Source organism: Barbatula barbatula (assembly GCF_947034865.1).
Source record: "Barbatula barbatula genome assembly, chromosome: 10".
Classification (NCBI taxonomy): Eukaryota; Metazoa; Chordata; class Actinopteri; order Cypriniformes; family Nemacheilidae; genus Barbatula; species Barbatula barbatula.
The window spans coordinates 310,796-336,510 of NC_136773.1; the positions used below are offsets into that span (position 1 = coordinate 310,796).

Sequence of the window (25,715 nt, forward strand, 5' to 3'; positions counted from 1 at the left end):
ACTCAACCCTTACAACCTTTATCTTTTGCTTCTCTGTTTCAGACACCTACAGTTGTATCGGTTAGCTTACCCACAGAGCTACAGACTCCGGCTACTCAATTTTGTTTAGAACAAAAGAGCCACAGTGGGCTTAACCGTCATGTTTGGGCTGTGGACTTCCTTCAGCTGCTACCTGTGCTGCCTGGTGCAAACACACACTTGGTGCAGTTTTCAATCAACCTGGGATGCGGTGCATATCAGCCAGCCAACAGGTGCACAATGTTAACATGAAAGTAGAATCTGATATGCAGAAAGGCCTATTCGGAGCCATGGGCCGAAAAACTAAATAATGTCCTGTTTACATTACAAGCGACTTTGTCACTGAAACGCGTCAGGGGTTGGTGGTTAGGTCTCTAGTGGCTGCTCCCACTACTGGTGAGAGCAGAAGAATCACGTTATCTCCCATCTTCTCTCCTATTGGCTGTCACTCCTGAAAGTCGCTCCTCATTTGTATATAGTTAAACGTTTCTGTACTTTGTCAGATTGCTAGACTCGCCCCATCTGGTTGCCAACAGTTGCTACTGTAGCTCAGTGGTAAGAGCATTGCGTTAACAACGCTTATAATGCAAACAGGGCATAACAGAAAGACAACATAAAAAGACAATTAGCATAAATAATGCATTAAATTACATTGCATTGCATATGTTTGTACACGCAGTAATCTCCATGACTGTTGTATTCAGAATTTGAGGGTCTCCTATTATCTGTGAAGTGTATGGAAAACAGATGTCATGTTTCAATTTTGATTGGTCATGTTTAGTGAAGAATTCTAAGTGGAGTACATACAATGAATGGATTTAAATCTGCGTTGTTGCATGCTAACATCACAGAACAAATTTATTTGGGTACATTTGAAGGTTATTTTTAGATGAGCTTAACTCATTTTGACCATGTACATTTTGACTGCCTCCAAATGTGCTAGAAGTTATCAAAACATTTAGGAAGATTATCTTTCTAAAACTCTGCTCTGATTGGTAAACCTGTCCAGTCTGTTGTTAAAGGTCTTCCTACAAACAGTGTGCATGCACACTTAACACAATATACATATTCTCCACTTACTATAATGAAGGGTATGAACATAAGATGAACAGTAAGAAAATCAAAAGGTTTAGCAGTCATAAAAAGCCTTAATTTAATCAAAGTAACACAATAATCGCAATAAAACCGTGAACGTTTTTGAAATCTTCTTCTTCCCTGTTAACGTATTTATAGAGTCAGCCTTGAGTTTTCAACCAGTCATGGTCGCTCCTGGTCACTTCTCCATACCGAGTGTCTTCCTGAGCTGTGTGCAGGATCACATTTCCCACACAGCAGTATCTACTCATCAGAGAACTACAGTGGGTCAGTCACTCTGCAATACTTAGTGTTTATACTAACTTTATACGTTCGTAAATGTAAAACCCTCTGACATGAACTTCGAAACTTGAATTTCGCTGTGTTTGCGTGCCTCTAGTTGGACGAGGATCACAATTCATCTGCCAAACGCCGCCCTCACAGAAAGCACACGCTTCCGCTGGAGACAGGCCACTGCTGGAACAGACAACATGTGGGCTATTGACAATGGTAAGTAGCCAGTTACCTTTCATGTAGTGATGTTACCCAGCCAGAATAATAATTTTCTATTAAAGATGTTTGCGAACATTTACCGCTAAGTGGCAGTCTATTTGAAGGTTGCGTTCCCCTTCACTTTTAAGCACTCGCAAACTTCCCAAAGCACTTCCCCTCGGGGTATCCCTGCCGCAATTTTGAAGTGAGTAACAGGCAGACTTTATATGGCAGACCCTCATTCCCTCGATTTTAACAGAGGGTAACATGTTAAATGAAGACTGTTTACTGTTATAAAATTGAATGCAAAACTTCATTGCATTTGCCCTGTGGAGGAAAGGAGATTATCCCCTATATACACTGATGTTTGCTGGAGGCCAGTGCAGGATATGCGGGACAGGACAGGAAGCCTCCAGTATGGTGCTTGTGGCGCAGGGAATCAAGAGGGCTATGAGGTGCCGGCAGTTCAGGGGGTCTGAGAGGTACCGGCGGTTCAGTGATGGCCACCATAGCAGAGGTCAAAGGTTGGCTCAGGGAAAAAAATACTGGAGAAGGATCAGAGAAAACTCTGGAGAGGGATCGGAGAAAACTCTGGAGAGGGATCGGAGAAAACTCTGGAGAGGGATCGAGGAAAACTCAGGAGAGGGATCGGGACAAAACTCTGGAGGGGATAATGAAGATATTCCGTTGGATCACCTGTTATTAGAGTTTGAAGTGGATCACAAGTAATCCACCAGGGGGAGCTCGGGAACAGAAAGGCTATGGGGCTAGTGAGCAGTGAAGCCATGGAGCTTGGGGCGGAGCATCTTGGAGCCTCAGGTGCAAAACAACTTGGAGGTTTTGTTTACATCACTGTGCCTTGGGATCACTGCAGCATGGCTTGGTGGAGGACTTCACCTTGATGTTGGCGTGACCTGGGAGGCTCAACAGGTTTTTCGATGGGATCAGATGACGATCAATCTTATCTTAAATAGCCTCACTCTGGCTGAAGCAAGAGCCATTCAGCTCAAGGATAAGACTGACAAACTCAACCAAGGGTCTTTCCCGCAACACATGGGGTCAAAGACCAATGGAAGTCAACATTCAATCCCATCAAAAAGCAACTGTTAATTGAGCGATCATCCCAACCCACCTGATGGCAAATGTCTACGAAGTCCACATACCTCTTCAGAGGACGACTGTCTTGGCAGAGCTGTGAAACTGCCTCAGGATAGCAGTTGCCAAAATATTCCATCTTTATGGGGCCAGTCATCTGTCAGTCAGAGTGCAGACGGGAGGTAAATACTTTTAATAAAGATCCAACTGAATAATAACCAGGAAATACTTAGCTAATACAGCGGTTTAGCACAACAGAGACAGGAAAACATTGGGGAAAACAGAGAAAGTTCTTGTTGTATCTGGGTGATGAGGGGATGGTGCAGGGATTTCTAACAAGGGACTGGAGAGGGGGCGTGGAGCAAATAGGAGAAACAGGCAGGTGAACAGACCAGACTGTGACAACAACAAAGGAGTACAACCCAAATGAGTTGTATGACAAATGGGAAAAACTTGAAAAGGATCTAAATAAACCCTAACCCTATAAACTAACAATGAACAATACTTCAATAGCATTTACTCATCATAGTCCATGTTCATTGCCGTATTTACTAATACATTTTTAAAATTAGCTACTTGTATTGAGTTATGGAACATCACTTGAAGTTATGGAAAAAAAACATTTGATTGTCGTGTTTCAGTTTATATCGGGCCGTCCTGTCTCCGTTTCTGTTCGGGTAGAGGACACTGTACACGCACAGGCTGCAAGTAAGGAAGCCCTTCATTCACGTTGATAGATAAATGCTGTTTAAATGCAAATAATAATTAATGTCTCATTTTCTAAAATATAGTTTCATTGATATTTCTTTAGGTGTGACCCAGGATTCAGTGGCCCAGCATGTGAGCTTGCTTCTCAGACGTTCCCTGCATTTCTGTCAGAGAGTTTCTCAAGCGTGAGACTGTCGTCCTATCACAGCTTCTCTTCGCTGCGAGGGGCAGAGGTCAGCTTTGCCTGTGGGGTCTTAGCCAGTGGCAAGGCCTTGGTCTTCAACAGGGACAGTAGAAGACACATCATTACAACACCACTGGACAGCTCACAGGCCAGGTACACACACCCATCTCATTGGTTGGGTTATTATTTTAGGAACCCCATTTTGTCTGTGTAAAGGATTTAATTTACAGTAGGGATAAACAAGTAATGATTCAGATTAGGAAGGAGAGCCATATGAAATATGTTCTGTTGTGGGGCCCCAACAGATCTAAAAACTATTAAATATTATTTTAACTCAGTTGTGCAGATAGCACTAGGGATGTGGGGACATGACCACCTCAGATCCCAATCCGTCTCCCTCACTTTCCCTACGAAAGGCGACAAACATCGGTAAATTCCTATATGCAGTGTTAATTAAATAAGACTATCAAATTCTAGCAGCCCCCCCGGCCAGGCAATTATTTAAAATGATCATTAATAATCTAATAGCGGCTGAAGTTTTGTAGAGTCGCCACGTCCTTCGTCCAGCTTTATCATCACAGCATCACACCATGGCAAGGTTGACAGAACAGGGCTAATATGCTCATACTTTTTTGTACGTGTAAGAACTCGAGCTGCCTCATTTTGGACCAGTTGGAGTTTTTGTTATAGGCCTGCAGGGCAACCACCTAATAGTGCATTACAGTAATCTAGTCTTGATGTCATAAAGGCATGTATAAGCTTCTCTGCATCTGATGGTGACAGCATATGACGTAGTTTAGATATATTTCTAAGAAGGAAAAACGCAATTTTACAGGTGTTGGCGACCTGGTTCTCAAATGACAGAGTACTATCGGATATGAAGCCAAGATTCTTTGCTGTAGATGAGGGTTTTATGGAACATCCATCAATAGTTAAGCATTATTCTTGGTTGTTACGTAGGGCGGATTTCGGTCCGATAAGTAACTATTCAGTTTTGTCCGAGTTCAGTAATAAAAAATTGCAACTTATCCACTTTTTTATATCGACTATGCATTCCACTATTCAATGGAATTACTGTCATGAGGCTTCGAGGAAATATAAAGTTGCGTAGCATCAGCATAACAGTGAAAGCTTACTCCGTGTCGCTTTATTATCTCTCCTAGAGGTAGCATGTATAATGCGAAGAGCATAGGCCCTAAGACTGAGCCCTGTGGTACACCGTACTGGACTTGCGATTTGCGTGACACCTCAATGTTTATTGCTACATATTGAAAACGGTCGCATAAATAAGATCTAAGCCATTTAAAAACTATTTCCTTAATACCGACTTCATTTTCGAGTCTATGTAGGAGCATGCTGTGGTCAATTGTGTTGAATGCAGCACTAAGATCTAGCAGCACCAATAAGGAGATACAACCGCGGTCAGACGCCAAAAGCAGATCATTTGTAACTCTAATCAGAGCAGTCTCTGTACTGTGATGTGCTCCAAATCCAGACTGGAAATCTTCATTAATCTCATTCCTTTGGAGGAAGGAACATATTTGAGTTTAGACTACTTTTTCCAGAACTTTAGATAAGAAAGGTTATATGCTTTAGGCACATGTCCTATTGTCAGAGATGAGTTGATAATGCTAAGTAGAGGATCTATAATTTCTGGGAGCATCTCTTTCAGTAGATTTGTAGGTATAGGGTCTAGCATGCATGCAGTTGATTTAGATGATCTAATGATTTTAGAGAGTTCATTGTGATCTATGGTAGAGAATAATTGTAATTTCTTCTTAGAGGCGCTGTAGTTACTCGTTTGTTCAGCGGGTTTCACTTCTGGTTGCATAGTTATAATTTTTTCTCGAATATCTTGTGAAAAATTCATAAAATCATCACTGCTATGCTGGTATACAGAATCAGAAGTCGCTGACGATTTATTTTTGGTTAATTTAGCCACTGTGTCAAATAATAACCTAGGGTTATGCTGGTTTTCTTCTATTAGTGATGAAAGGTAGGCGGATCTAGACGTTTTTAGGGCTTTCCTGTATTTTTTAATACTATCCTTCCAGGCAGTACGAAATACCTCTAATTTAGGTCAGCTGTGGGTCAGCTGTGGCCTAACGGTTAGAGCGTTGGGCTTGTGATCAGAAGGTTGCCGGTTCTAATCTCAGTGCCAGCAGGTCATGACTGAAGGGCCCTTGAGCAAGGCACCTTACCCCTGATTGCTCTGCAGTAATGTGCCACTGTATAAAACTACTTGTAAGTCGCTTTGGATAAAAGCGTCTGCCAAATGAATAAATGTAAAATGTAAATGTAAATTTAGTTTTCTTAAAGTTGCGCTCCATTTTTCGTGCCGCTTTCTTTAGAGCCTGAGTGTGTTCATTATTCCACGGTGTCGGGCTGTCATTTTTAATCTTCTTTAAGCGCAGAGGAGCAACTATGTCTAGCGTTTCCGAGAAGGTTGCATTTATATTTTCAATGGTAAAGTCAAGATCTTCAACGTTATTACTCATGCTAGAGATTTGAGAAAATTCAGGCAAATTATCAAGAAACGCACCTTTTGTAGTTGAAGTTATTGTTCTACCATATTTGTAACAAGGAGTTTGATTTGCCACCATTGGGTAGTGAAGCAAGCATGATACCAGATAATGATCCGAAATGTCTTCGCTCTGCTGAAGGATTTTTACGTCGTCCACATTTATACCGTAAGACAATATTAAATCTAAAGTATGATTACGAAGGTGAGTGGGTCCTGACACATGTTGACTAACGCCCATGGAGTTAAGAGTGTCTTTAAAAGACATTTCTTAAGCATCTGTATCATTATCTACAATTAGGGGAACTAGCACTTTAAAATATTTTTCTCGGGTCCATTGGCCTGATTACACATCAGTAATGAATAGAGCCATGCAATGTTCCCTATAAGCTGCGCGCTTGCGCAATCGCGCACTGCTCCCACGATCTCCGACGCATAGCATATCCATGCATCCTACCTGATCCGTAAATAAATGCATAAAAATGTATTCTGTACCAATTTGCAATGCAAGTCAGCGAGTGACAAGTGGTAACTACAAATAAAACACTGTCCTGCCAATGACATGATGCGTCTCACACTTATTTACTTACGCAGCCAATCAATGTCATGAAAAGCGCTTTATGCATACGTGCCGCTGTATAGCAGGTTAACGCTTAGTTTACAGAGAGGGTCAAAATTAAGCTAGCTAACCCAAAACTATGGCGTTAGTGGCACATCCACTCACCAAGACCAGAGATTTGATCTCTGAAAGGTGTATATTTAACACTCAATTCTTCCAGAACAGCTGCAGACTAAAATTCAGGCAGAGAAGCTGTCTAAAGGGGACCTTCTTTACTGCAGAATGTTTGACGTGCATCTATCAAAGCTGGTCACTTTTGGGGTTTTTTCATATGAACATACACAGCTCATGGTTTTTCATTGTAAGTGGGCCAAATCCCTTATATTTAAAGAGATCGGAAATTACTGCTGTAATTGGATTATTTTAATAAACCATGTAACTTGTTATGATCTTAGGTTTTGGACAGGTGTGATGATACTGGTGTGGCCACAGTGTGCACGTCTGATGTTGCTCACATTGGTCCAAGAAATTCTCAGGGAGTTTGTGTGTTTTGCTCAGACACAAGAAAAATTAGGTTTTTATCAATCGCTTGTCTAATCTAATTAAAATAAGTCAAATACATCATCCAACACAATATGGAGGATGAAATCAATGCATTAGATTATTCTTTTAGCCTCATAATTCCTTTTTTATTACCGAAGTAGCCTAATTTTCGATCTAAACAGTACAGTAAAATTATATCATTTCTAATAAAACCACACTGACAATATAGATATTGAAATAAAATAACCAAGCAGATTTTTATTGACAGAAGAATAAACATTTAATTTTCTTCAGGCTGAATATATTCTTGTCTCACCACAAAGTATAGGGCGGCTCCGTCTTTAGATAAAACAATCAAAAGAACTGAGTTTCAGTTCTTACATCATGGTCTGTTGATTAAGGTGTCAAATCAAATCACAAAAATATAACATTACTCTCCAATCTGTACGTTCTTAAATAAAAAAATGCAATAAATAAACCGTTAAACCAATGTGTTACTGGGTGAAGTAAAATGAAGGGCAGAGAATACAGTACACACATACAAGGACGCAAACACATGAATGTTCTTAGAATGTTATTTTTTGGATCCCAAAAAACGAATCAAAAGGGAACCAAAAACTAATGTTGTTCTGTCTTCTGTGTTTGCTGGGGTACAGAATATCAGCCTTAGTAGTGGAGTAAAGTCTGCCGCTCCTTTATTATTTTGCTGTCACTGCTTCAGAACCGTGTCGGCCACCGACGTTTATGTTCTCTCTGTGTGCTGCTAGCCTGCTATGACTCCTTAACCACCCCGGGGTCCTGTTACTTGCCTCAATTGTGCCTGTAGTAGCAGTAATCATAGTGATCAAATGCCATCGTCTACACTGAGCTGGTGATTTTACTGGTTGAAAAAATTTACTGCATCACTGCCATATAAAGGCAATGAAGAGACAAAAAACAATCCTCGTTTTTTCAAAAAACAAAATGCAAGTATAATATGCCTGTTGACTTTTCCCAGATGTGGCAGGTTAGTTTTGTCTTTTGCAATTATTTTGAAAACACAGCAAAACATGGAGAGCACGATGGAAATAATGATCTATCTGGACGATCTGGAATAATGATCTGTCTGGATAAAATTAAGTTGACTGAGGGAAATTGACTGATTTATATTTAAATGTTTAAATGAAACATATTTTGCGAAAGGCATGAAGTTTTGGTGGGTGATTGGCATGCTAGACAAATACCAGTTTGATCATGCATTGCTAGTGTTGATCAGCCAGTGCAAACAATTAGTCCAATTTACACAAAGTAACTACTTGAGCGCTAGTTAAAGCCAAATTACACATAATAACTAACGGAGTTTAAATAATTTGCTGACAGATTGGTCCCCCCCAGTTAAAAAAATCGGTTGTTTTCATACATTTTTTTTGTTCTGCACAAGGGAAGATATTTGGAAGAATGTCAGTAACCAAACAGATCTCATCCCCCATTTACTCCCATAGTATTTATTTTCCCTACTATGGTATTAAATGGGGGATGAGATCTATTTGGTTACTGCCAAGCTTCCAAGAATCTTCTGTTCTGTTTAGCAAAAAAAGGTCATTTATACAGGTTGACGGCCATGATGGGGAAAGGTTTGCTACATTGGGTCTGGGTTTTGGTGGGCTAACATTAACAAATGCCCAAAGTGCCATCAGATAAGGCTGCTAGGACAACCACCAGAGATCTCTTACAGGGCAGGATGCAAGACCTCAGTCTTTCACAGGATTTAGTCTTATCACCAAACCCCCTCTCCTTTCAGGCCAGGGCAGCCATAAACCTCCTCAGACCTCCAGATGTAGCATGTAATCAACTGGCCATGCGGCAGCATTGCCTAAAACAAAGAACAAATCTTTACATTATTTTATACACAATATTGTTTTTTCCTTTATTTTACCAGGAAAAACCTATTGAGACTTCACAGTCTCTTCTTCCAGGGAGACCTGGTCCAGACAGCGGCAAACAAAGTTTCACACCAAACAAGAACAAATAACACTCCGTACTATAACTAATAACAACGTGAATCAAGAAAAACACATACAAGACTCTTTTAAAATAGAATACAAAATACATTTAAAAGTACAAAAGGATGGTAAAAACTCCAGTTTAAGTACATTTTGTAAATCATTCCATGCCCAAGGAAGCCTTTTCATTAGAATAAAATAAAATCTCTTCTCGCCATTTCTCACACAAACAACCGAGCAGTGATCACTAATATCATTACAGAATACACCAACGGCAGTAAACGTATGGGATGCATTTTTTACATCACATGAGACAATCTATCACATATTGATTCATTACCTGTTAGAGACACATGCATTCTCATTTACAGCTATGTGTATTCAACTGTTCACACAATCGGCCAGTTATTAACGTATGAATGAATAAATGCATGCATGATAGATTAACATGTTGATTCAGGTCAATGCCAAATGTATTTTGAGAGTGGTTTGGTAAGTGAAATATGAATAAGTAAACCACAAAGTAACAATTTAATGTCATACTTTATCCTATGCAAATGAGTTCCATACAGAGGAGGCATCGTGAGTGGGCCCCCTCTGACATCAACAGCCAATCACAGCATTGAGTTGGAGAAGCGCCAATGCAATCTCCTCCTTATCTGAAAAGGGATCAAATTACCTTTTCAGCAGAAACTTTTGGTTCTGAGTCTCCCACATTGACTGTAAGAGATCAGGAAAGCTCTGAGTCTTTCCCCAGAAGAGACATTCCAAGTCTCCCCTTTCTAGAAGCATAAAACATAAACAACAAGTTCTGAGCCTCCCCTAGAGATTGAAGCAGCAACACAAGTTCTGAGTCACTGCTCCATGAGTAACGGATTGACTAAAGTTCTGAGTAACCAGCCCATGCAGAACAACTGTGTTCACCGTCTACCATTCAGTGAGGTGCATAAAACGTCTGCAACAAGGTGGAGCTCAGGAGAGCAAACCTTTCCTTTTAAGGTACCTTCTTCTGCACGTTCCAGATTGTCTATGACCTTTCCGCACCACCAGCTTATTCCAGATTAGTAGGACCCTATACTGTGGGATGCTATCAGCATCCCACAGTGCTACGTGTTCAAGGTTGTTTTTTGCCTTTAGTTGTCTTATTGCATTATTGACTATACTATGTTTAACGGATAATTCTCCAATTATTTGCTTATTAGATCTATTAGAAACAGAGAACATTCTGCCATTCCTCAGTCACCTATATTTTTTTTTATTCTTTGTACTTTACTTTCCAATCTTACTATCATTATCTTTTTAGTAGTTGTTAGTTCTTCTCGTATATTGTTTCTTAATAAACTCTATTTGACTACATATGTGTGTTACTTGTGTAAATAATATAGTAAAGGGCTCTAAAAGTTAGCTGAATCTCACAAATCCTTCAGATAAACCAGGTTATGTACCTCCTCCAATTGACACATTTTTATTGTATGATCTAATTGGATCTATTTTACCGTTAGGGTGAAATTCTCTACAAAGTTCCCCGATTAAGATAGAGGGAGGGGTCATCTGACACACACACACACTTGAGGTGATGTGTGAGCGAACTCACAGTGGGTCATGTGTATGGCTCACTACATTATTTGGTGCCTGTGTGAAGATCACTAAATATGTATAGTCATTTTATAAAAGGATTCCTGTCATGATGTGTGTTCATGATGCATGAACAGTAAAGTGAATAGATGGACAGAATTTTAGTCAAGGGATATTTCACTGTAATGTTAGCAGGTGATGTGACATTGTACATATTTGGACATTTGTGTTCAGTTGGAAAGGTGATGCTTGATATAATGATGTAATGTTCTGGTCGTTTCTGAATTATATTGCATACACTATTTAGCGATGCACCAGGGCCTGATACCAAGCTCATGTACTCCTACTCATACTCATAAAGATACACCGATACCAAAGATCAATACCTCGTGTGACATACCTGACAGAACTGACTGAAATTTGTGCTTTGAAAGTTTGTGAAAACCACATAAAACTGTCTTTTTTCATAATGTGTTTAAGGTGGAGTTGTTCGTAAGAAGAAGCTATTCTATTTTTATAAAAAAATACAAGTACAGGCATCGGTGTTGGTATTGACGAGAACCAGAAAAAAATATTGGTACTCGTACTCATCTTTTAAAAGTGGTATCAGAGCATCCCGATCCCTAGAAAAACATGAATTTGTTCAATACATCAAGGTTTCCAGATGTTCCCATTAGTGCACCATGATACGAGCTCAGGATTTGTTTCCTCTGATTCTGTATTTTCTTTAGGTATCTCCAGTTTACTCTGAGATTAGGCAGTCGTAGCATTCTGAGTTCATGTCCTGCTCCAGATCAGCCTGGAGAGGGCGTCCTCCTGCATTACTCATCAGATAACGGCATTACCTGGACACTGCTGCAGCATTACACCTATCAGGGCTTCCATGAACCCAGGTACACCTCAATCAACACGTTAAACATTCCATAGACTTATATTGTTTTATACACAGCTAGTTATAAGCTCTATAAAACCCAAACCCTAAAATAACTTTTTATTGTAACACATAAGCCCATTTTGCTTAAATTTGTCAGGTTTTGGGTACAGCTTTGTACCTAAAAAATGATTGAGTGGGTACACAAGCCTGCGAGCATTAAGACTCCTTTAATTTGTTTAATTTATCAGTTAAGTTGCATTTTTCCTCCCAGAATTGTATCTGTAGAACTTCCTCCTGGGGCCCGTAAATTCGGGGTCCAGTTCCGCTGGTGGCAGCCATACCACTCGGGGCATGGACAGGACGTTTGGGCTCTTGATGAGATCAGCATGACCTCTGTCCTCTTTAACATCATCAGCCTGGACTTTAGCAATGTGCTGGACGTCACTCAGAGTCTGGGGTTCTATCTGGGAAACGTACAGCCTTACTGTCAACATGACTGGACTCTCAGGTACCATTTTCATCACAGCACACACATCTTTTATTTGGATTTATCCTATACTTTACACCTGCCTTTGATGTTTGGTGACACACATGGTATAAAATGCCAGAAGTCTCTTTCTGATGGACAAGCTATAGCTATTGACAAAGCGTCTTATTGTAGACAGTTTGAGCTGTGAGGTGAGTTTATGATGAAAGTGCAAGACACTGAGGAAAATGTTTGCTCAGTTTCTCAGGCGATCACGGCACGGCCTCCAGCATTCGCTATGTGGAAACGCAATCCATGCAGATTGGAGCGTCCTATATGATCCAGTTCTCATTGGTCATGGGCTGTGGCCGAGAGCCGTCCCCTAACATTGACACACAGGTTCGGCTGGAATTTTCCACCAATCATGGCTTGACTTGGCATCTTGTAAAAGAGGTGAGAACTACAGGTTGATGATGAAGAGCTGCATGCATCCGTGGCAATATGTTGATGAGTATTCCTGTTGTTTGTGGAATACAGGCCTGCCTCCCAGGAATGCCGAGCTGTTCAGAGTTCACTGCTTCCAGTGTGTACCATCCCTCTGAATTCACAGACTGGAGACGGATCACACTTCCACTTCCATATAAAACCTGGTAAAATGTCATCACAAACAACTTGGAACTGATGCTTTATCAACATACTTACATGTTCAGACTTCTAGCGAATTTTACCATTTGAAATAAAACTGTTTGTAAATCAAGATGTAACGTATTTTCCTGAGCAACGTTTCATATTTCTGCCACATCTTGGCCTGTCTTTCATGGAGTTCTGTGGAATAGTGCTGTACTTTACCAAAGTCAAGCGTTCAGCTACTAGCTTGTCAGTCCATGCCTTTTGAAGTACCAACATGTCTTATCCTCTGTGATGTTTGATTCTGGCTTTAGGTCAAGTGCGACACGCTTCCGATGGATTCAGAGTTACTATCAGGAACAGGATGAGTGGGCATTAGATGACATATACATCGGGCAGCAGTGTCTTCAGATGTGCCGTGGCCATGGCTGGTGTGATCACGGTCACTGCAGGTCAGTCAGAAACGCTTGGACACATACAAATAACAACATTTTGAAACCCCAAACATAATTTCCATCTAAAGTAATCACTTGGTTGAGCATGGCTGGGTTTATTTAGGTTTTGTTGATCTATTTAGGATCTAGCTTGTTGGCAGTTGAAACAGTGCTTAGCTTTTTTTTTGTCTTCTCCCCTTGACCCGAATGTGATCACCCAATCTGATCTCCCGGGAAAGCATAACTATTCAACCAGATGTTGATTTTTAGAAAACGATTCTTATAAAAGCAAGCATGATGTCCTGACTTCTCATCCTACCTGTCAGATTGACATACCAGGCATGTGCACATCAATACCGTATCATTGTTTTGCACTGTAAAACCATCCTAACTGTTTATTTTATACCGCTATGACAATCTGAGAGAGTATTTGCATTGTTAAATTATCCTAGATATTTATTTAATACTCGTAGGAGAACCAGATATTTTATAGTATTTTGTGCTTTAAATTCGATTTCATACCGGTAGGATAATGTGATTTATTTCATGCTGTAAACCAGGGATCTCCAATCCTGCTCCTGAGCTGTGTCCCAATTTGGGGACTGCAACCTTCTAAGTTCCCAGACTTAAAGATGAGGACTTGAAACTTAAAAGTCCAAGAACCAAACTGATATGAGACGGCCTAGCCTCGCAGAGGATTTCCTAATTGCGTCACCTGCTGCTCATGTTAATTGGGAACAGAAGCAGCAGGACACAGCAGAGACACATTTCTGACTTTTTTAAACAAATACAGAGCCAGAAAATTGATGTTTTATTTTAGAGAATATGACATGTTTATCTAGATTTAAACAGCCCAACAGAATATGAGATTAACCAACCTTATAAATTTATAAAACAATAATGCCTTACCAGCCTTCAGTCGCACTGCTGTGTCTTAAAATGCATTGGGACACAGCCCTGGAGAGCTACCGTCCTCCAGACTCCCTGTTCCAACACAACTGTCTGTGATTATCAATAAACCCTGAACACCTTGATTAGCTGGTCCAGGTGTGTTGGATTGGGGTAAGAGCTAATATCTTTAGGATGGTAGCTCACCAGGAGCAGGGTTGGAGAGATTAATCTGCAGGGCAGGACAGGACAGTGCAGGACAGTGCAGGGCAGGGCAGGACAGGGCAGGACAGGGCAGGACAGGGCAGGGCAGAGCAGAGCAGGGCAGAGCAAAAATCGTAAGCTGATTGCAAAATCACAAAATTGCCATGATATTGTGTTGGAAGACCGTATGTTCACTTAGTCTTGTATATAAATATCTTGTTTCCTGAGTCTGTTTCTCTTTTCTTTACTGTTTTGCATCTGGTTTACATTATTTGACTCTCTTGTTATGACATGTTGTTTATCTGCGAGGTTTTTGTCCTGAGGGATATTTCCTACAATATACACCCGGATACAGATAACACGGTGCTCACAATGAAATGCTGTTTTGTAGGGGCTGTTGTGATCAAGAATCCAAAGTTTATCTGTTTGCTTTGTGTGAGGTATTTAATCAGGTACAATATGAAGTAGAACCTTGTTTTCCAGCATCTGGGTTTAATTGTCTGCTATTTATCTTTAGAAACAGCCCCAGTGCCATAAACACAGCTTATTCAGCTGTACTTTAGGTCGCCCTGATAGATATAAGAGAAAAGGGTTTGGTATAGGCTGTAGACATGATTGAGCCCTAATGATCATTGATTTAATTAATGATTTAATTATTTGTTGGAAACCCAACAAATTTTTTTGTATGTGTCTGGCAGAGGAGTTGAGCCCTGACCCCTGACCCAGAGTTCACCAACCATATCTGCAGGGATTTTTGCCATCAGCCCTGAATTGGTCTTCTGCTTTTATTGCTGCACATAAATACCATGTGTGAGGGTCAGCTGTGATTCATTTCATTTCAAAAGAAAAAAAGATGTAGTGGGTGCACTGTGTCCTAGCCGATCTAATCATGTGCAAGGACACAGGCTCATGTATTAAATCTGCGAATAAAACTAACATTCCATGCTAAGAATACACGCAAGCATTTCTTAAACTGTATGTACACCAGTAAAATTTATAACTCAACACTGCAACATTATAAATTCTACCCAAAATATCTATACATGGAGCTCACTGTGCCTTGTTTTAATATGTGCAGATTGTTTATGCGTAGTCTGCATGTGCATAGTGCCTTTCAGATGTGGTTCAAAAACTAGAAGAAAAGATGAAATCTTAAAATACTTTAATAAAGTGACTGTGTTGAATTGTTGAATCTGCTGATATATTTCCAGTCTTAGAACTGAATGTCCATCAGGTCTCATCGGTACACGATTCATCTACGAGCTGGTGACAGGTTAACCACACCAATCAGTTTCATGTTATCAGACGCTAGATTAGTCTTTTCTTATGTCTTTGTGTTTCCAGGTGTGACGCAGGCTTCAGTGGTTCAGACTGCCAGCCGTCCTCCACTTTATCCTCCAGCATTCTCTCTGACTTTGAGTCTCAGAACACACTGACGTCAACATTGCAGGAGGTCACCGGTGGACAGATCGTGCCCCCCGATCAGGGCTGTGGGGTTGTTTCCTCTGGATCGTCTCTATACTTCAGTAAGGTAGGATAAACACCTGTTTCCTCAGGTATCTAATTGACCTGATAATTTCAGTATGCTTTTCCTCATTTGATGTCCATATCCATGTCTTTAACCTTGGCAGAGTGATACATAGACATAAAGAAAATATCCCATAAGATGCACAGCATGCGGTTGATATGCCATTTAAATATACGTGTAAATCAGGCGGGGCTGAGGCAGTTGGTGAGCTGGGATTTGGACACAGAGTGGGCGGAGTTTGTGCAGTTTTATCTGCGTATGGGTGGAGACGGGGCGGAGTGTAATCAAGCAGACAGCAGAGAGGAAGGGCTTCTGTTGCAGTACAGTAATGATGGTGGAATCAGCTGGGGTCTGATAGCAGAGATGTACTTCACTGACTTCACCAAACCCAGGTGAGAACACAACAGCGACACATGGCTCTGTTACGTGATCTCTCTGTGTGTTGTGTCTGTGTGGAGAAACTGATAATGATGTTCATTGTTTGGCCATAGATTTGTTCATTATGAGCTTCCTCTGGCTTCTAAAACGCCCTGCACCCGTTTCCGCTGGTGGCAACCCATTCACTCAGGTGAGGGTTATGACCAGTGGGCCATCGATGATGTCATCATCCTTTCTGAGAAAGAGAAGCATGTGATACCGATGGCTGATCCCACACGTCCTCAGGTGAGCTTCTCCTTCGAAAGCCACACAAGCAGTGAGCTTTCGTGTGGCTCAGTGGTTAGAGCATGGTGCTCAAGTTCATGGGTTCGATTCCAGGGGATTGCACATAGTTACAAACAAAATGTATAGTGCGATGCAATGTAAGTCACTTTGGATACAATTATCAATGCATAAAAGTAAATGCAACAGCATCACTCCCTAACTAGCCACTGTTTTCCAGTGTTGAGATGTAGCACCAAATGATGAATGCTAACCGTTTCCAACAATTACAGCAAATGTTAGCGGATAATGTAAGTTTAGCTTAAGCTATGATTGTTTTCGAATAGGTTTCTTCAATTCTCCAGTAGGCACATCGTTCATCGATTCAGCTTAACACAATAAATGACACTTTGCTTAATTTCATTATGTAGAACTTCTACGAGAAACCAGCGTTTGATCATCCACTGAATCAGATGGGCGTGTGGCTGATGCTGGGAAATGAGGGAATGGACAAGGATCGGAACGGGAGTTTCTGTGCACCCACACCCTCTGCCATAGTGTTCGGCCGCTCCGATGGAGACCGGATGGCTGTGACTCGAGATCTCTCTCTCCGTCCTGGCTACACATTGCAGTTTAAGGTACGCTGTCAGACTCATTAATTGTCCTATAGAGGAGAGCTGATTTACATCCACAGCAATCGAGAGGGTGTGCTTCTATTCCAGGGGTGCCCAGTCCTGCTCCTGGAGATCTACTTCCCTGCAGAGTTCAGCTCCAACCCAAAAGAAACACACCTGAGTTTATCAAGGTTTGCTGACTTGAAAAGAAACAGACAGTAGATCCAGCAACAGCCTTGGGCACCCCTGACACATTCCTTCAGCATATGGCCACCTGCCGAAGGAAGTCTTTGTGTTAGACGCTGAACAAGTGCAAGAACCAAAAATCCTGAGATTTTTTCAGCACGAGGCAATGAGTCATGACGCCATGATTAAATCTCTTAATTTAATCTCTTCCTTTGGTTTGTTTACTTCTCAGTAATTGTGAGTTGTTCTGTCTTCTTCAGCTGAACATAGGCTGTGAGTCGGTCTTCAGTGCCCTGGCGCCCGTACTGCTTCAGTACTCTCACGACGCAGGCCGCACATGGACTCTTTTACAGGAGGGCTGTTACCCAGGATCCCCGGGGGCATCGAACTGTGAGGGAAGTGGACGTGAACTCCGCGAGCCCACGGTTTACAACACAGGAGACTATGAGCGCTGGACAAGAATCACTGTCATTTTACCACGGATCGTAACAAGCAGGTACCTGGTCACTTGGATATCTCATGTAACAAGTGTTGGAAATGGCTGAGATTCACTGTGGGCTCTAGTTGTGGAAATATTTTCTGAACTCATCAATGCAGAACTCCATCTCCCCACATTCCCCCATCTCCAGCCCTGGATAAAACTCTAAACACAGCAAACAGAAACAATTGACACTTACATTTCATTTATTTATTTAGCGAACGCCTTTGTCCAAAATGTAATTGTAAAAAAGGTGGCAGTTGAGATGCAGTTAGTTAGCACACTGCATTTAAACTAGTGGCAGAAATGTACTAGATGGTCAAACAGCATATTTATTTTGTTGATAGTTTTACATGTTATTTGAATCTTGTGATGTTTATGTGAGGTTTAAAAGTGCATTTGAAAATGTTTGTAGAAAGATCATCTTTTTATAGACGCTAACTGAAATAAGGGAAGTGTCATGTAATTATAGGCACAGTTTTTGTTCCATTATAGAAAGCACAAGACGATTGTTTTTTACTCAAGAACTTCTATACATCCTTGTGTTTCTCTCTGTTTTCAGTAAGATGCGCTTCCGTTGGTTTCAGGAGAGCAGTGTACACCGGGACGTCCCTGCATTTGCTCTGGATGGCGTCTACATCTCAGAGCCCTGTCCTAATCATTGCGGGGGTCATGGAGACTGTATCTCAGGGGTCTGTTTCTGTGATATGGGTTATACAGGTAACTATACCTGTCTTCAACTTTACATAATAATATTAATGCATTTTATTCTTAAGGCATTTTTCTTAGACCCAAAGTTTATAAAAAAATTATACATCGAGTCTTAGTCATCTTTTAAGAATGTTCCAAAGTATTTCTTATAGTAAAAGAAAGTGTATTTCATAGCTTGGGGGCTTTAAATAAAAAATCTCTTGCCCCCATTGTATTAAGATTACATTTTATCAGGCTGGTAAAGTAGAAACGTTTTAGCAGAGAAAAGAGGAGTAAGTGAACTGATCAAATCACACAGATTTGCTGGTGCTATCCCATGTAATGCTTTGTATGTTAAAACTAAACATTTTAAATCAATTCTAGCATCAATGTGAAGCCAATGTAACTGTGAGAGAACCGGTGTAATGTGTTCACAAGGAAAGGTACGAGTAAGCACACAAGCAGAAGAATTTTGAACATACTGTAACTTGTTTAGAGATGAAGCTGGAAGTCCAGAGAACAGGGCATTACAATAATCTTACCTAGAAGTAATAAAGGGATGTATGAGTCTTTTAGCATAAGCAAATGAAAGGAAAGGTCGAACTCGAGCAATATTCTTGGGCTGATAGAAGGCAATTTTTGTAATATGTTTAATATTGTGCATCAAATAATTATTCAAAAATAACAACAATATTCCACAGCTGTGAAGTAGGGATGGGAATCACAGGGTACCTCACGATACGATTCGATATTTAATAAATGACTCATGATATCGATAAATTGACAAATTGATGCAATATACTTCTTAGTGGATCCAGGAGTCATTGAATTTAGTGGCAAGACTCTAGCAACAATGGTGTCAATCCCAACCATTTCAAAAACCCGAAAAAGTGATAGTTGAGCTTTTCAATGGCTGCATGTCAGTAATAGTAGTGTTTGGTAGTGTGGCCTAGTGGTTAGAGCATTGGGCTTGTGATCAGAAGGTTTGAATCTCAGTGCCAGCAGGTCATGACTGAAGTGCCCTTGAGCTTACCCCTGATTGCTCTGTAGTAATGTGCCACTGTAAAAAAACTACTTGTAAGTCGCTTTGGATAAAAGAATAATAAAACAATAATTTAACACCAACCCAATAGAGCAAACCAAATCTGCTGTCCTGCTCTCACATGTAGAAACATCTGAGCAAGCAGTGGAGCCAGTGCTGTGCGACATCAGATGATGCCAGCATACAGTACATACAGTTCCGATCTTGAGCGGCATTTACACCAGTGCGTATACTGTTAGATCCAGTTCGGAATCCAGATCCAGCCAAAATTAAAACTTTAAAATAACAAAACAGGGTTGGAGAAGCAGCAGCCACAACGCGCCAGCGGCTTTTAACTATCTCGTTTTCTATCTAGAATTATCTAGAAGTTTCTCAGTCGCCTGTCTATATGTTTTGTTATTCCAGTGGAGGCTGATTGGTCGAGTTGTGTCCCATCTTCACCAAGTCCCACTGAACTAATCGAGGACTTTGAGAGTAAACTCAGCCCGCTGTGGCAAAGCCTGAGTGGGGCACACATTGGGGATGGATGTGGCACCATCAGTGAAGGCAAAGCCCTTTACTTCAACAGCCCTGGCAGACGCGAGGCCCGTACCATACCCCTGGATACCACCAACATTCGGTCAGGGTCACCCAGTCTTGAGAAAAGTGAAAGTGATGTTTGTATTGTTTTAATCTAGAGAGATAATCCTCACTAGTTTCTTGTTTGCTCTTGTTCAGTTTGAATCAGTTTTACATTCGGATCGGAGGGAAGAACATGGGTCCGACCTGTACACGACCCCGCTCCCGCAATGAAGGTGAAGCCAGTGGACAAATTAATGGTTGAAAATACATGTATGCAAAATACAGATTATACTTTTTCATACATGTATTAGAATGGAACTAAGTAATTTGTTTTATATATTCTTTCATCTTAATATTACACATCAATAATTCACTTACAGGCTGGACTTGGTGGTCTCAGCTGATTTAGGATGAAAGTGGTTGGTTTAAGCTTATCCACACAGCCTGGCAGGTCAAGTTGCATGGTGTTTAGCTGGTTTTAGTTGGTAGGTTCCAGCCTGACCAGGTAAATCTCGTTTTGGCCAGCTAAAAAAAATTGCCAAACCAGCTGTTTTAGTTTCTGTAGGGTTATGAAGGTGCATGTAAACAGACTCATCATTAGGTTATTTATTGTAAGTAATGCATGGTCCAAGCAGTACAACAAATGTGCAACGGCAACGTTTGACATCACTACAAGTTACAAGTTTTACAGAAACTAAAAGTCAATACAGCCCACTATATCACAACTAGAAAAAAACTGTTATCACAGGTGTATTTTTATGTTGTGAAATCACTCTTAAAATCTATGTGTAAAGCGCTGCAGTATAACAGCAGGAACGAAAACCATGAACTGTTATTCTTGTCCTGATTTCTAACTAGAATTATGAGTTTAGAATTATTTCACATTCATGAGTCTACTGATATTGTTTTTTATATCCGCTCAAAGTGTACTGTGTTTGACAGGTGTGATTGTCCAGTTTTCAACAAACAACGGTGTCCAGTGGCACCTCTTACGAGAGTTGGATTTTGGGTTGTTTCTGGAACCTCAGGTGGTGACTATTGAGCTCCCCCCTGCAGCAAAGACACCACACACTGTGTTCCGCTGGTGGCAACCTCAACAGGGTGAACGCATTACAGAATACACACCATCATGACTACATGTGCATTTTGATCACTTGGAAAAGCCCTGATTGTAATTCTAATGACCTTTTATTCAAATATTTTGTTTAGGTAAACACTCAGCCCAGTGGGGTCTGGATAGTATTCTCATTGGAATGAACGACAGTGCTAGAAGTGGATTTAATGACACGTTTGATGGCGCATCTCCATTAAGACACAACTGGTATCGAGTTGTGGGTGCAGAGATCACAGCAGACTGTCTGACTGGAGACTCTGTGTTAAACTTCAACTCTGAAATCATGAACAGTGAGTAACTCGCACATCACCTGCACATGTTTCAACGGGACCAGTATGTAAATTTGACTAGTTCAGCAGAGTGCGAGAATTTAAGTATTTTTATTGATTTAGTTCAGCCAGTTTTACTCCTATACAATAATACATTTTATTCAATAGTAAATATATAAAAAAAAAACATATGATGAGTAAGATTTCAAGGACCGTGACGTCGCCTGGTATGGCGCAACCGGGGCACCACCCTGTAGCCAGGCCCGGGGTCGGTGCTCGTATGCGAGCGCCTGGTGGCCGAGCCTTTCCCCATGGGGTCCGGCCGGGCTCAGCCCGAAGGAGCAACTTGGGGCCGCCTTCCCGTGGGCTCACCACGTGCGGGAGGGACCATAGGGGGTCGGTGCATAGTGGATCGGGCGGCAGTCGGAGGGGAGGGCCTCGACAACCCGATCCCTGGACACGGAAACTAGCTCTAGTGACGTGGAATGTCACCCCGCTGGCGGGGGAAGGAGCCTGAGATGGTGCGTGAGGTTGAGAGGTTCCGACTAGAGATAGTCGGGATCACCTCTACGCATGGCTTGGGCTCTGGCACCACACTCCTCGAGAGAGGATGGAAACTTCACCACTCTGGAGTTGCCCATGGTGTGAGGCGGCGGGCTGGTGTGGGTTTGCTTATAGCCCCCCAGCTCTCCCGCCATGTGTTGGAGTTTACCCCGGTGAACGAGAGGGTCGTCTCACTGCGCCTACAGGTCGGGGATAGGTCTCTCACTGTTGTTTGTGCTTACGGGCCGAACGGCAGTGCAGAGTACCCGACCTTCTTGGAGTCTCTGGGAGGGGTGCTGGAAAGTGCTCCGACTGGGGACTTCATCGTTCTACTGGGGGACTTCAACACCCATGTGGGTAACGACAGTGACACCTGGAGGGGCGTGATTGGGAGGAACGGCCCCCCTGATCTGAACTGAACCCGGGGGGTGTTCAGTTATTGGACTTTTGTGGTAGTCACAGTTTGTCTATAACGAACACCATGTTCAAGCATAAGGGTGTCCATCAGTACACGTGGCACCAGGACACCCTAGGCCGCAGGTCGATGATCGACTCTGTGGTCGTTTCATCTGACCTGCGACCGTATGTTTTGGACACTCGGGTTAAGAGAGGGGCAGAGCTGTCACCTGGTGGTGAGTTGGTTCTGATGGCAAGAGAGGAAGCTGGACAGACACGGCAAACCCAAACGTACTGTAAGGGTCTGCTGGGAACGTCTGGCCGAGTCTCCTGTCAGAGAGATCTTTAACCTCCGGCAGAGCTTCAACCGGATCCCGAGGGAGGCTGGAGATATTGAGTCCGAGTAGACCATGTTCTCCACCTCCATTGTCGAAGCAGCCGTTCAGAGCTGTGGCCGTAAGGTCTTCGGTGCCTGTCGAGGTGGCAATCCCCGAACCCGGTGGTGGACACCGGAAGTAAGGGAAACCATCAAGCTGAAGAAGGAGTCCTATCTGGCCTGGTTGGCTTGTGGGACTCCTGAGGCAGCTGACTTGTACCGGCAGGCCAAGCGGACTGCTGCCCGGGTGGTTGTGGAGGCAAAAACTCGGGCCTGGGAGGAGTTTGGTGAGGCCATGGAGAAAGACTATCGACTGTCCTTGAAGAGATTCTAGCAAACCGTCCGGCGCCTCAGGAGAGGGAAACAGTGCCCTACCAACGCTGTTTACAGTGGAGGTGGGCAGCTGTTGACCTCAACTGGGGATGTCGTCGGACGGTGGAAGGAGTACTTCGAGGATCTCCTTAATCCCTCCGTCATGTCTTCCTAGAGGAAGCAGAGGCTGAGAACTCAGAGGTGGACTCTTCCATCACCCAAGCCGAAGTCACTGAGGTAGTCAAGAAACTCCTCGGTGGCAAGGCACCAGGGGTGGATGAGATTCGCCCTGATTACCTCAAGTCGCTGGATGTTGTGGGGCTGTCTTGCGTGGCGGTCGAGAACAGTGCCTTTGGGATGGCAAACCGGGGTGGTGGTCCCTCTTTTTAAGAAGGGGGACCGGAGGGTGTGTTCCAACTACAGGGGGATCACACTTCTCAGCCTTCCCGGGAAAGTCTATGCCAGAGTACTGGAAAGGAGAATACGGCCGATAGTAGAACCTCGGATTCAGGAGGAAACCTGTGGTTTTCGTCCTGGCCGTGGAACGCTGGACCAGCTCTTCACCCTCTACAGGGGGTTTGCTCAACCAATCCACATATGTTTTGTGGATTTGGAGAAGGTATTCGACTGTGTCCCTCGCGGCGTCCTGTGGAGGGTGCTTCGGGAGTATGGGGTCCGGGGTCCTTTGCTAAGGCCTGTACGACCGAAGCAGGAGCTTGGTTTGCATTGCCAGCAGTAAATCGGACTTGTTCCCAGTGCATGTCGGACTCCAGCAGGGCTGCCCTTTGTCACCGGTTCTGTTTGTAATTTTTATGGACAGAATTTCTAGGCGCAGCCAGGGGCCGGAGGGTGTCAGGTTTGGGGACCACACGATCTCGTCTCTGCTCTTTGCGGATGAAGTTGTTGTGTCAAACCAGGACCTTCAGCATGCACTGGGACGGTTTACAGCCGAGTGCGAAGCGGCTGGAATGAAAATCAGTACCTCCAAATCCGAGGCCATGGTCCTCAGTCGGAAAAGGGTGGCTTGCCCACTTCAGGTTGGTGGAGAGTTCCTGCCTCAAGTGGAGGAGTTTAAGTATCTTGGGGTCTTGTTCACGAGTGAGGGAAGGATGGAACGGGAGATTAACAGACGGATCGGTGCAGCTTCTGCAGTAATGCGGTCGATGTACCGGTCTGTCGTGGTGAAGAAAGAGCTGAGCCGCAAGGCGAAGCTCTCGATTTACCGGTCAATCTACATTCCTACTCTCACCTATGGTCATGAGCTTTGGTACCGAAAGAACAAGATCCCGGATATAGGCGGCCAAAATGAGCTTCCTCCGCAGGGTGGCAGGGCGATCACTTAGAGATAGGGTGAGAAGCTCGGTCACCCGGGAGGAGGTCGGAGTAGAGCCGGTGCTCCTCCACATCGAGAGGGGTCAGCTGAGGTGGCTTGGGCATCTGTTCCGGATGCCTAGTGGACGCCTTCCCCGGAAGGTGTTCCGGGCCCGTCCGACCGGGAGGAAACCCCGGGGAAGACCTAGGACACGCTGGTGGGACTATGTCTCCCGGCTGGCCTGGGAACGCCTCGGTGTCCCCCCGGAAGAGCTAAAGGAAGTGTCTAGGGTGAGGGATGTCTGGGCATCTCTGCTTAGACTGCTGCCCCCGCGACCCGGCCCCGGATAAGCGGAAGAAAATGAATGAAGGATGAATGAGTAAATATTTAGTTTAAACATTGAGTTACACTTCAGCTAAGTGTAATGGTGCAATGCAAAATTGTTTAGTAGTGCGTAAATTGGTGTGACCAGTTTTTGTATATCAGTATTTTGTCTTGTTCTCCTGTACTGGTACATTACCTAAAAGCCTAGAATTTAGTACATGACCTTGCAATTATTGTTTGATAATATCACTGAAATGCTATCTCCTTCACTAGAGAGGCCACGTTACGCTGAGAGCTGGGATTTTGAGGTGTCTGGCTCTTCGTTCCTCCAGTTTGATCTGAGCATGGGTTGCAGTAAGGCTGCATCTCCAGCCCACGGAGTAAGCTTGGAGTTCTCCACAGACTCTGGTCGTCACTGGACTCTCATCACAGCGGAGTGTGTGCCTCCGTCCATCGGCTGCTCTGGATACACACAGAGATCTGTGTATAGCGCTCCTCAGTATCTGCAGTGGAGGAGGGTCACCGTCTATCTTCCAAGTGCCGCCATGTATGATTGCATTTTTAAATTTTCCTTACTTTTCCTTTAGTACAGAATCAGACTGAGTGTCCAACATACCAACCTCTGTCTAAATCTTTAGCTCACCTAGAACAAGGTTTCGCTGGATTCAACCCCTCTTTGCTCCAGGAGCAGATGGTTGGGCTCTGGACAATGTGCTGCTTACCCCTGGCTGTCCCTGGATGTGTTCAGGACATGGGATGTGTGACAACGGACGCTGCATGTGAGTGTCTACGCTAGCAACATTATGCTTCTCAGACTGATCATTTGTGAAGATTGGTCTGTTCTGAACCACTCTCATTTTCTCTCTCGTTCAGCTGTGACAAAGGTTATGGCAGTGCTCATTGTGTGCCCTTAGTTCCTCTGCCGTCTGTTCTGAAGGAAGATTTCAATGAGAACCTAAAACTAGATACCTGGCCGGAGGTGTACGGGGCAGAGAGGGGCACTTTGAGTGGAGAACCCCTGAAATCAGGAACGGCACTCATCTTTAAAGGGGTGAGTGTCCCAGACAGATTTATAAAGATGGAGAAT

General features: G+C 43.0%; 1 protein-coding gene across 1 annotated transcript in view; it reads left to right on the top strand.

Annotated features, from left to right (window-relative positions):
- The window catches only part of reln (reelin), a gene marked incomplete at its 5' end in the record, with an annotated part of 132,366 nt that overhangs the window by 76,928 nt on the left and 29,723 nt on the right, over window positions 1-25,715 (top strand). Inside the window, 23 exons of the mRNA XM_079465327.1 lie at window positions 43-251; window positions 1,252-1,380; window positions 1,493-1,602; window positions 3,321-3,387; window positions 3,491-3,724; window positions 11,483-11,644; window positions 11,897-12,133; window positions 12,352-12,544; window positions 12,629-12,741; window positions 13,033-13,170; window positions 15,589-15,775; window positions 15,959-16,164; window positions 16,264-16,435; window positions 16,843-17,049; window positions 17,472-17,707; window positions 18,252-18,409; window positions 19,827-20,040; window positions 20,139-20,215; window positions 20,925-21,083; window positions 21,192-21,386; window positions 24,902-25,175; window positions 25,267-25,407; window positions 25,502-25,679. Of these exons, the coding sequence (XP_079321453.1) occupies window positions 43-251; window positions 1,252-1,380; window positions 1,493-1,602; window positions 3,321-3,387; window positions 3,491-3,724; window positions 11,483-11,644; window positions 11,897-12,133; window positions 12,352-12,544; window positions 12,629-12,741; window positions 13,033-13,170; window positions 15,589-15,775; window positions 15,959-16,164; window positions 16,264-16,435; window positions 16,843-17,049; window positions 17,472-17,707; window positions 18,252-18,409; window positions 19,827-20,040; window positions 20,139-20,215; window positions 20,925-21,083; window positions 21,192-21,386; window positions 24,902-25,175; window positions 25,267-25,407; window positions 25,502-25,679 (3,996 nt within the window). The remainder of the gene's footprint in view (window positions 1-42; window positions 252-1,251; window positions 1,381-1,492; window positions 1,603-3,320; window positions 3,388-3,490; window positions 3,725-11,482; window positions 11,645-11,896; window positions 12,134-12,351; window positions 12,545-12,628; window positions 12,742-13,032; window positions 13,171-15,588; window positions 15,776-15,958; window positions 16,165-16,263; window positions 16,436-16,842; window positions 17,050-17,471; window positions 17,708-18,251; window positions 18,410-19,826; window positions 20,041-20,138; window positions 20,216-20,924; window positions 21,084-21,191; window positions 21,387-24,901; window positions 25,176-25,266; window positions 25,408-25,501; window positions 25,680-25,715) is intronic.